The sequence below is a fragment of the Falco punctatus genome (genome assembly GCF_963210335.1).
Source record: "Falco punctatus genome assembly, chromosome: Z".
Classification (NCBI taxonomy): domain Eukaryota; kingdom Metazoa; phylum Chordata; class Aves; order Falconiformes; family Falconidae; genus Falco; species Falco punctatus.
Window position 1 is genome coordinate 71,508,274 of NC_137586.1, and position 11,061 is coordinate 71,519,334.

The 11,061-nt window shown below is 37.0% G+C and overlaps 2 protein-coding genes across 5 annotated transcripts in view; one reads left to right on the forward strand and one right to left on the reverse strand.

Annotated features, from left to right (window-relative positions):
* Window positions 1–11,061, reverse strand: part of IFT74 (intraflagellar transport 74) — a 38,350-nt gene that overhangs the window by 26,998 nt on the left and 291 nt on the right. For 2 of the 4 annotated variants that reach the window (XM_080372690.1, XM_080372693.1), the window contains exons 2-8: window positions 10,407–10,547; window positions 9,815–9,947; window positions 9,245–9,293; window positions 7,441–7,539; window positions 7,216–7,276; window positions 6,684–6,743; window positions 5,569–5,630 (exon numbers count right to left, since the gene is read on the reverse strand). In XM_080372690.1, the coding sequence (XP_080228816.1) occupies window positions 5,569–5,630; window positions 6,684–6,743; window positions 7,216–7,276; window positions 7,441–7,539; window positions 9,245–9,293; window positions 9,815–9,947; window positions 10,407–10,523 (581 nt within the window). In that variant the 5' untranslated portion in view covers window positions 10,524–10,547. Of the gene's footprint in view, window positions 1–5,568; window positions 5,631–6,683; window positions 6,744–7,215; window positions 7,277–7,440; window positions 7,540–9,244; window positions 9,294–9,814; window positions 9,948–10,406; window positions 10,687–10,891; window positions 10,997–11,061 lie in introns of those variants that run through there. The other 2 variants (XM_080372692.1, XM_080372691.1) reach the window with 2 other exon arrangements.
* On the forward strand, window positions 733–5,561 carry LRRC19 (leucine rich repeat containing 19). Its single transcript, XM_080372715.1, has 4 exons — window positions 733–819; window positions 1,751–2,261; window positions 2,466–2,675; window positions 3,901–5,561. The coding sequence occupies exons 1-4, from the start codon at window positions 736–738 to the stop codon at window positions 4,236–4,238; spliced, it is 1,143 nt and encodes a 380-aa protein (XP_080228841.1). The 5' UTR covers window positions 733–735; the 3' UTR covers window positions 4,239–5,561.

The following is an 11,061-nucleotide window of genomic DNA, read 5'->3' on the forward strand; positions in this document are numbered from 1 at the left end:
AGAAAGGCTTTCCTCACTCTCAGAAAATAAGGTTTAAACCTGTACAAAAACTCCAGCACAAGAGACTGAACCATGTTTACTTAGTTCCAAAGATCAGAGCAACAACCTCACCTTCATAACATAGAGGTCCAGGTTTATGTTATATGACATATGTTATATTATGGATAATAAAGAGATTAGAAGATCAATCTATTAATTGAAAATTCACAAAAACCTGCTTAATAAGTTACATAAGAACATGAGAGAAATCTGACTGGATAAACCAACAATCAATCTGGTAGTGTTCTGCCTCTGTCAGTGGCCACGAAAGAAATTATTTAGGGAGAACATGCAAGCCTGAATACTTTCTGCCGTTTACTCCTATCATAGTCTTCCAGTACTCATAACCACTTTAACGGGGATATTAATGAGTATTCCCTGCCTCTTTGTTTTATCCATTTATGACACTGTTGTCTATTAACTTGTCTAATCAGTCTATTTGCTGATACAGTCTGCTCACTGGATTTTAAGTTTGTCTCAATTAAGCAAAAACTGAACACGTTAATTCTAATAACATATGGTTTTCCTTACATTTTCCTTTACATTTAAAAATATTTATGTTGAACAAATTATTTATGTTGAATAAATTAGCACTGAAATAACTGTATCTATTAGTTTGTTAAACTACCACTATAGAAGGCACGGGTATTCTGGCCTTGGTATACAAAAGTGTTTGTTTTCTACTAGGCTCTAACCATGAAACTTTCTTGGTTTGCGATCTGGACCGGAATACTATTTCTGAATCCAGTCACTGCTGACTGCAACATTACTTCTCAAACTGTAAGTTTTATATGTATGTAAATTACTCTTTATTTTTTAAAAATACACTAGAAGCTAAAGACATTTTTAAAACTCCCTTGTAAATATAAAATTCCTGAAGTAAGAAGCACATAGAGACAAATAAGACGACATGGTTTTCTGTGAAATGGACAGCTGCTGGTAGTCATTTTAAGTGGGTGAATAACACCAAAACATATTTGACATGGATTTATATCTCAGTCAAATCTCTCTGCAGACAACAGGAGTGTCTTCTTTATCTTTGCATCATTTTGGAATAGAACTAAAATGCAACAGTTTTTAAAAACAGTTATTTTGACAAGGCAAATTACTGCTCAAGTTAGCGAGATCTGTTGAGTTAGCACTTGCCCAAGTCAGGTCCAAACATATATAAGAAATTTTAAAATTTTTCTTCACAGATTAATTTAATGGATTTTGTATTTATTGGGTAGTGGAGGGGAAGGAAGGAGTCTCGATTAACAGTCAAATGATAAACTGTATTGCAGTATTTGCTTTGAACTCAGTGCCTACAAGTCCAGTAGTATACCTCATGCTTGTTCATCTTTGGGACAAACAAGAACAAAACCACTTACATAATGGGTATATACAGTAAAGAAAAGGCACGCCACCTACGTTTGTTTTTAAATAAACTATCTAGACTCAGTCTGGTTACATCACTAACAAGCTGAACATAGGTTACTTATTTAGGATGAGGGATAATCAACCAACCTGTTTCCAGTACTTACCATCTCCTTTAAAGCTAGTTCAAGTATCTTGACACTACAAACTATAATCTGCAGCGATGCATACATATACATATAAATTAAAATATATAGGAAAGACTTTTCATGCCCTTGACAGCCATCACTGAGACACCTTCATCACCGTATTTTCCTACAGTATTTAATTGTAGTCATTCTCTTTTTTTCAACAGGTCACTTGTGAGGAGTCTGGAAAAAACTTTTCTAAGATCTGCACTAATCTTTTCCAAAACGTTACTAAATTAAGCCTCAGAAATAATAAAATCAGTTTAAAAAATAGTGACAAAGAGATTCTTGGAAGTTTTATTAGCCTCACTGAACTTTATCTGAATGAAAATATGATTACTGTACTGTATAATCACAGCTTCTGCAACCTGACAAAACTTGTAATTCTGGATATCAGCAACAATCATATTAGCACAGTTCATAAAGCAGCATTTGCAGGATTAAATCAACTGTCAGTGCTGAATCTATCCTATAATGCAATTACTCAATTAGATTCAGATGTATTTACTTCTCTAATAAGTCTGACAGTTTTAAATCTACAACATAACTTACTGAAATCTCTTCATATAAAATCATCTTTTAAATTGATTAGAATTGTTTTAGCTGGAAACCCATGGACCTGCTCCTGTGACCTCCTTAATTTACACATATGGCTAATGGCCTCCAACGTGACAATGGGTAAGTTTTGGTAAGAGCAGCACTTCATGATCATTTATATCAAATAGCCTTATCTTGGTGTTTCGTGATCTGGATAACATCAACCATCAAGTTATCTGTAAACATTACTTATACATTAGCAATCATTGATTATTATTTTTTTTTTAATTGGACTGCCAATGAACTAACAATATCTTATAGCCTTTCCACTGCTCACATTCACAGAAAATGAAAACAACACTACATGTACACTCCCAAACACCAAGGAAAAATTCTCCATCAAGATGGCAGCTATTCAACCAGCTGACTGCAAAACTGGAAAAGATTCTTTAGAAAACACTGTAACTTCCACTTCTGCCATAAAACTTAAAAGCAATGCCTTACTAACAGCTCTGACTCCAAGCAACATCACTGGAATCAATGGAACACATGCAGGTAATATACTGGTGTTTTGCTTTACTGCTAACAAGCTGACTGACTGTTCCATGATTTCAACTGGTTTGTATTCCCAGTGCACTGCAATTCTTCCATAAAAGCCAGGGCTATGGAATAAATGTATTTCCAGGTTTTGGTAGACTGTACACACATTCTAGTGAGTGCTAAGCTGTAATAGGTAAGCATTCAAAACATACACCTGAATTCTCAAACGATACTACAAACTGATGATGAAATTTCAAAGGCTTGAAATTCAGACAATTGCCCAGATCTCTCCCTAAAAGAACCAGGGAAGCATCATTAAAAAAAAAGTAATAATTACTTCTTCCAAACTAACTACTTTCTAAGTGTAGCTGTTGTCTTAAAATGTTAAAGAGTGAGCCTATTAATTTTACTCCTGCCCTAAACTGTGTTCGGTGTAAAGGACACAGATGTGCACATACCATAATCTTTGAAAATTTCAGTGATAGTCTCCTTACTTTTCTTCACCTTTTGATGTTAATTCCATCATCACTCTGTAATAATCTAGCTTTTCTTTCAGTGAAGCAATTTTTTTCTGACATGCAAATTAATGTTGTTCTCCACTCTTCCATACTGAAATGTTTTAGTTGTTGCTTCTGGCTAAAGCAGAAGAAGCCACCACTGCCACACACTCCTTTTGCTGTAACAGCTATAATCTATTTTAGGACTATAGCCTGCACAGAAAACTAGCTTCTAAATAAAGACTACTGGCAACTACAGTCTATTGAAATTTTATTATAAAAGAAATACAATTGAAAGGATATGCCAAACAAAAGATGAAGTATTTTAGGGTGCAGACATCATCACCAGACAGAAATTTAAGCCTGGGAAACAGAATTTGAGTCAATTACTGATATTTTTTTTTCCAAAGCCTGATCTTGGAATTCAAATTTTGAAAAAAATTATTATTTTATATGTCCCTAGAACTTCATCTGACTTTGAAACTATTCTTTTTGATAAATGTGCATGGTGGATTTATGTTGCTAGAAAACATGAGATGTACATGCATTTTTGGTCTGAGTGATGCTACTGATTCCCTAATAACATAGCAAGAACATTCTACTAAAGCTTTGGAGATACTCAGTAATTCCCCTATCGCTTATTTTGTGAGTCCTCAATTTAACTATGAAAAAGATCATACTAGTGTTCTTGCTGGTATTCCTCATGAAGATGACTCTTCCTTTTTTTCCTATTTGTTTTAAAGGGTTACCACTTGTTGGCAAAAGTTGGACCTTCCTAGTGGGTGTCCTAGGGTTTGTCTTAAGCACTACACTCCTGATTTTTACCGCTATAAAATGCCCAACATGGTATCACTATTTGATCAGCTACAGCCACCGTCGTCTGGAAGAAAGTGACTCAGAGATGTCTGAACAGGAGTTTGCTGCTGATATGAGTTCTTTTCCTACAGAATTGGGTACAAACAATGAAGATCCCATAGTAATATTTGAGAAAAGTCATGCATTAGTGTCTGGGGAAGATGGCTGTACTGAGGACAAAGACATAGATTCTTATAGTACTGAGAAGAGTTCAAGTCTTAAATAATAGGTGATGAACTGACTTTTCAAAACCATAGTACACTTGTACTTCCATATTACTCTACTTATGTGCAATACAAAATGAAGCTAAGCAGTCTATCTCCTTTCATCTCATCAAATCCATAACATTGCTGCATGAATCATGAAGCTAAAAATGTAACGTGCGTGAATTAGTATCATAACAAATATTTCAAAACATGCAAAAAACCACCCATAATCCATCTTTTATAAAAATTTATTTGCTTACTTATGGTGGGGGCTGGGGGAGAGCTTACTTGTATATTAACATGAACAAGTCTCTACAGAGTAGCTTGTGAAGCTGGCATAATTTAATTGTGAAAAATTTAACTGCTTTAATTGTGAATAAGTCCAGAAAAGAAAAATAATTTCTCTAAAACGTTGAAGCAGACCACAGCCAGACGCGGGACTGAATCTAAATCAATGGTGTCACAGCTTAGTAGTAGTCTATTAGGCAAAACCAACACAATCAGAGAACAGAGTATTTGTTGGGTTTTTTTTAACCAAATTAGCAGAACAAAAAAGATCAACTGCTCTACTCCCTTAAATGTGTCTACATACAGTACAACAATCAATTATTATTACTGCATATCTAATGTCTTTTTGTCTTAGTTTGCTACGGAACCAAGTTTTTTCTCTTCATGTTTTCTTAACACTTAAAAACGCATTCAGGGGTAAAACAGATGTGGTTTTGAGCTGTTGAAAACCACAGCATTACTGAAAAGTGCCTTCTTATTAAATGGTAATTTTTTTAAAAAAAGTTTTTATTTATACTTTAAAATCTCATCATTGAGATTGCTCTTATGGGCAACAAGGATCGTATCTCTTTCTCCTGCACATACCTGTTCCGAAATTAAACATTTCAGAAACACATCCTCTCAACCTATCACTATACAAGCTGTTCTCATGGCTTACAAATTCTTACTGTAAACATCTCACTGCCCTCATCTTCACCTCCACACACCTCTACCTTACCAAACGGGAATGTCAATTCTAGTTCACACTTCTGTTTGCTTTCTCCATTCTGCTACTCCACAACACAACCTCTAGAACTCAGGACCTTGACAGCAGCCTGCCAAAAGACAGGAGTCTCCATTGCCACCTAACTCCTCCTGGATGGTGTGGAAAGTATCTCCACAGGAGTTACTCAGAAGAGTTTAAAACTAGGAACTCCAGCTGAAGCCCGTCACTGATATATCAGGTACCACTTGGGGCATGCATCCCACTTGAGGGACTTCTGAATTAGTTAACATCTCAATTTTGCCAATTTCAATTATGGTTTTAACAGCTCTGGAGGAGGATACACTTAATGTACTTACGCTTGTCTTTCTGTGAAAATTTTATCCACACTCTGAGTATCACGGTCATTCTGGACCTTTAACTTAAAAAGAAAAAAAGTATTTTGATACAATACATTAACAACACAGATTTTGTACACAAATTCAAAGTTTCCTTCAAATGAGCAAGAAGCTGCTCAGAACACTGAAAAGGAAGCAGCAGTAGAGGCTGCCTGCTGCAAAGGTTTTTCACAGTTGATACAGAAGACCCTCTGAAATCGCAGTCTTCCACTGGAAACCAAAGGAAGTAAGAAGGCATCTCTATGTTTGAAGAAGAAATATAATCAAGTTTTCAACAAATCAATTCACTTACTACTACTGTGGGATCTATACCTGGAACACTTAGTAAAATACTAAGTTTAAGCCTACCAACAGAATGAAAAATCTAACACTTGCAAAGCATTCTTCTCATTCTGACAGACATTGCAACTTTATTTTTCAATCAAATACAGGGAAAAAAAGAATTGTTTTAACCAAAAAAACACTTAGGTGGTTTTTCAAGCTACCAAAATAAACTTTTCTAAGCCTGGTTTCTTTTCCTTATGAATAAAGTGACTGTAAGAAATGGAACATGCTTTATGCCACTGACACCTTAATATTTAGGGGAACACTCTATCTGTGTTAGAAAATAATGAAAGTAAAGGAAGAAAAAAGCTCATTGATTTTGTGGTTGGCCATGTCAGTAACTTATGTATTACACTGGAGTCTTTCAAAAGGCAGAAGATAAAAAAGAACTAAATTTCCAGAAGACCAGGCAGCTTTACAAGGCAGTACAGTCTAGTGAGTTTGCCTTCCATAAGACTAGATGCTCCCAAATCAAATAAAGAATATATTTTAACACTTGCAATTTGGGTTGGGATGACAGCCTTTAGAAAGCTAAAACACAGAAAACCATCATGGGGCTGTTAATCCAGCACTTCAAACCATTTTCTTACTGCAAATATATTGCCAATATTATGGTTAATTTAACTGGAAAAAAATGGCTAAGTTTTAAATTAGTGCTATGCTTTTTTTAGAGATGTTATATGTTCAAAGCACCAAGAACGTAACACACCCCACTTTACAGTTCAAACATAGCAAGTACTCTTAATTCTTACCATATTGTAATCCCGAATCACCTCTGTTGTATCCATATTGGTGTTGAGTATATCCACAACCTGAAATGAGACATAACTCCAACCTGTTATTACTTGCATTTTTTTTTAATTACATACAAAAAATATCAGACAACTAGGTAGCAATTGACAAAGCACTCATGAAAACACAGCAATTTTTTGTTATTGCAAATGGAAAAAAACATGATTTGGGAATCTGAACAGACTACATGCAGTTTTCAGAAGTAATTATCATTACATGTAGATGTACAAACCCACAAATATTACGCAGCAGTAAATTCTTAAATCCATATGCAACTGCTTCTCCTAATGTATAGTACACGTCCTTTTTTTCTTTTTTGCTTTTGCTCATTTCCATCTTTTTCCCTTCCAGTAACTGAATAAAAAGCAGTACTAACTAGTACATTTTCACAGAGATGTGCTAATAATAAAAGATGCTGCAATAAAGCAAAAGCAATACAAAGTAAATGACAGAAGAGAAAGCATTGAGTATCAAAAGTTGACAGCAGCATACCATGTTGTAGTCTGCTAGCTGACCTTGAAATTCTTTGATTTCACCAGCTAAAGCCTCTGCCCTAAATAAAAGAAAAAAAAAAGGTCAAACTTAAGATGGGAAGATTCATTCCTGTAAAAATAAAATAATAAAAAAGAACTATTTAATGGTTCCTTGAAGCCTGCTCAATATCTGAGAATAGTCTTGCGACTGAGAAAGTGCTGCATTAGCTGCAATACATCTCACCTTTTTTCATATGACAAATAGACAGATTTCTCTTGCTTGTACATTTCTACTTCTTCCTGCAGCTTGTGAATTTCTGTTGTGAGTTCGTTTGTTTTGCTTCTACAAAAAAATAAACAAAAAAGAATCTTTAAAATTTGAATGTACAATTAAAACACAGATAGAACAGAAATTATATTTTACTATAGGAGATGTGCAATCAGTAGCTCTTTCTCACATGGCACCGTGTTTCACATCAGTATTTCAAAGAAGAGTTGCAGAAGTGAGGAAAAAAGCAGAGTGGTTCTATCAGATAAAATCTTAAGTAATTGTTAGAAAAGCTGGATATGAAATAAAATGTTTTAATTGCTTTTTGTCCCTGCTGATGAAATAGATGTGAATTATTCCCAAATGGACAAGAAAAAAAAATCACAGTATCAGATGTGAGGGCTATCTCGCTGTGATATCTGTCACCTCACTGATCATCAGGGTTGATTTGGCCAATCCGGCTGGCTAGGCAGATGGCCCCTTCCTCCCTCACTGCTCCATGCATGTCCCTCATGAAGCTGCAAGCTCGGTCAAAGAGGACAACCTTCCCTGATAAAAGATGTACTGTTCATCAGTCAAGGGCGTATGATAGCTGCAGTCCCCTGCTAGAACCTCCAAACAAGCTCAAGGTCCATTTGTAGAAGACTGTAGGGTAGTCAAGCTTGTAAGATTGCAGGCACATCCAAGTGAAACACTGCATGGGGCAGACTGCCATTGTTTTGGTCCCCCTATACTTGGCACTAGTGAGGCCGCACCTCCACTACTGTGTCCAGTTTTGGCCTCCTCACTTCAAGAGGGATGTAGACATGCTGGAGTGTGTCCACAGACAGGCAACAAAGCTGGTGAAGGGTCTAGAGAACAAGTCTTACAAGGAGTGGCTGAGGGAACTGTGGTTGTTTAGTCTGGAGAAGAAGGGACTCTAGGGGGGCTCTTCTTGCTCTCTCCAACTGCCTGAAAGAAGGTTGTAGGCAGGTGGGGGTTGGTCTCTTTTCCCAGATAACAAGCGACAGGGCAAGAAGAAGCAGCCTTATGTTGTTCTAGGGGAAGTTTAGGTTGGCTATTAGGAAAACTTCTTTCACTGAAAGGGCAGTCAAGCATTGGAACAGACTGCCCAGGGAGGGCACATTAAGAAACATGTAAATAGATGTGGTGCTTGGCAACACGGTTTAGTGATGGACTTGGCAGTCCTGAGTTAATGGCTGGACTTGATGATCTCAAAGGTCTTTTCCAACCTAAATGATTCTATGATTTCATAGAATGTGGATATCATTCATATTTAAAATGACATCTTTTAGGACTGATTACTCAATACTGCAATATGGTCAACTGACAAAGTAGTGTATGCAATACAGTTTCTGCAAGGCCTTGCGTTTTTCAGTGTTAGCTCAATGTATAATCCAAGTAAACTGCCTGAAATGTACACTAAAAAGTGCTTAGTTTGTGATGGTGCTTCATAGAAACGGTGCTATCAGACCTATTAAGCATTACAGGTGGAAGCTCAAAATCACTGACCCTTCGTTTACTAACGTTGTAGGAGTGCATTTAACTTTGCAAGCCTAATAAAATGTCAAAAGGAATCTACCTGTACTTAGACATAAGCATAAAATTCCTTTGTTCCTACGAACTATATACAAAATGACCTTAACTCTTACAACAGGACAGACTTCATTATAAGCGAACACCACTTATTCCACATTATCGTTAAGCACAACAAACTTCCTGTCAGCAAGGGAACACAGCATTAAACCTTCTGCAGTTTGCATGTGTTGTTAAGACATACCTCAGTAGTCCCAGGTAATATGTTTTATCCATTATCTGTCTCTGAGGACCTGAAAAATGCGAGAAAGATAACATTTTGTTAGAAAACAACTAATTTCAATGAACTGTAAATTATGAAAACAATCTGTAGGATTTTCAGACAGAGAATTGCCATCTTCTCAGCGTTCTTAAATAGATTTTACCTCATTAAGACAAATGAGGGCAGAAATTAATTTTAGATTGTTGTGAAGATAAACATTACTTTTTCCAGTTACTGAATAGTAACTTGAATAGTTACTATGTGATAGTATTTTAATTATTCTGCAGTGATGGAAGACACAATTTATCTTTACTCTTTTGAATAATTTTTAAAGACAGCTCAGGCATAGAAAAGCCTTTTTGTTCACCGACTGCCAAGACCAAAGAAAAGAAGAGGGATGCTTTAATCTTCCTTTCCTTTCTCCAACTCCTATTAATCATAGCTGTTCACTCTGCAATTTATAAAGCAATTACAGTTTTTTTCTTTAAACCCCTAAATACTCCTTTAAAATGTCTGCAGACATGTTTGATAGCTATTCTTAGTAAAAAATACCTTTCATTGCAGTTTTCATTCCACTTAATCCCTGTTGAGTCACTGGACGGTCTGCAACTTTAATCTGAGATGGTAAAACTCCTCCAGTAGTTGAACCACCACGAGAACTGGGTCTTGATGTACTAGGAGGCATCTATTAAAAAAAAACCCAAACACCAAACCACAAACCTCCCAACTCTGAAGTATGAATTTATTATCCTTACGCAATTGCTAAAACAATTTAAAAGTTAGTCTCTATACTGTTCCTGTAAGAATTTTTAGCATTTACATCTCTTAAAGGAAACAAAGCTTCAGTCAAATGTCTGTTGCAGAAGCATTAAGAGATTACCTTTGAGCAGCTTTTCATTGCTCCCTCTGTCTGCAACATTACAGCTCTTAAGATCTCCCAGGTTATCTCTTTGATGCAAGACCTCCTTGACCCCCTTTCAATCAAAATTAGGAAGTAAAATTCTCCACAAAATTAAAATTTTTATTTTTTTCATGAGAAACTATTGCTTTAGTCTTGGTACTAAAAAAGTTGTAAAATAATGGATAGAAATATAAATGTATCGAAGTTGGGTTTATGTGTTTGTTTGTTTGTTTTTAAACATACCCCTGTTCCTATTCTGGTTGCTGATGGAGTCCTTGATGAAGAGGCAGGCCTCGCCGTCAGCCCTATTCCCGCTCTGGAAGAAGGACGAGCTATTGGAGGTCTGTGACTACTGGCCATATTTGTTGCTTTTTGATTTTCTCTCTGGGAAGAAGAAAATTGCCCTTTAATTTGCACAAGGTCTTTACCAGAAACCAACTCTTTAAAGCTTAGTTGTTTCACCTGTTAAAAGGAGTTTACTCTTTAGAAATCTGCAAAGCTCCTGCTTACTGGACGAGCACAGTAGGAGGCAGAGGCTCCTGTTCAGGGTGAGGGCTCTGAGGACCACAGCGGGTCCCTCAGCCAGGCAAGGCACGGCCTAGTCAGCCCTCACTTTGTGGTGTTAAGCTAATTCTTGTGGGTTTTACTGTTGCAGCGTCTCCCCGCGGAATTCAAGCCTGTGACACACACTCGAAGCGAGCAACTGCCGTCAAACCCACCGGGGTTACCTGGGTACAGCCCTTCACGCACCACCGTTCACCAACGCAACCCCCGGCTGTGCGACCGCTGGCACAGCCCGGCGGCGGTCACCAGCCCCTCGAGGAGCTCCCCCCAGCCGCCGCGTACAGAGGCGGTTTTTCGATCGCCGAAGCCGTCAGGCAGCCGCTCGGAGGGGCCT

Bases quoted from the DNA above. Each gene is read 5' to 3' on its own strand.
- LRRC19 (XM_080372715.1), top strand. From the start codon at position 736: ATGAAACTTTCTTGGTTTGCGATCTGGACCGGAATACTATTTCTGAAT. The intron at 2,262-2,465 runs GTAAGTTTTGGT...TCACATTCACAG, and splicing joins GGCCTCCAACGTGACAATGG to AAAATGAAAACAACACTACA. The intron at 2,676-3,900 runs GTAATATACTGG...TTTGTTTTAAAG, and splicing joins AATCAATGGAACACATGCAG to GGTTACCACTTGTTGGCAAA.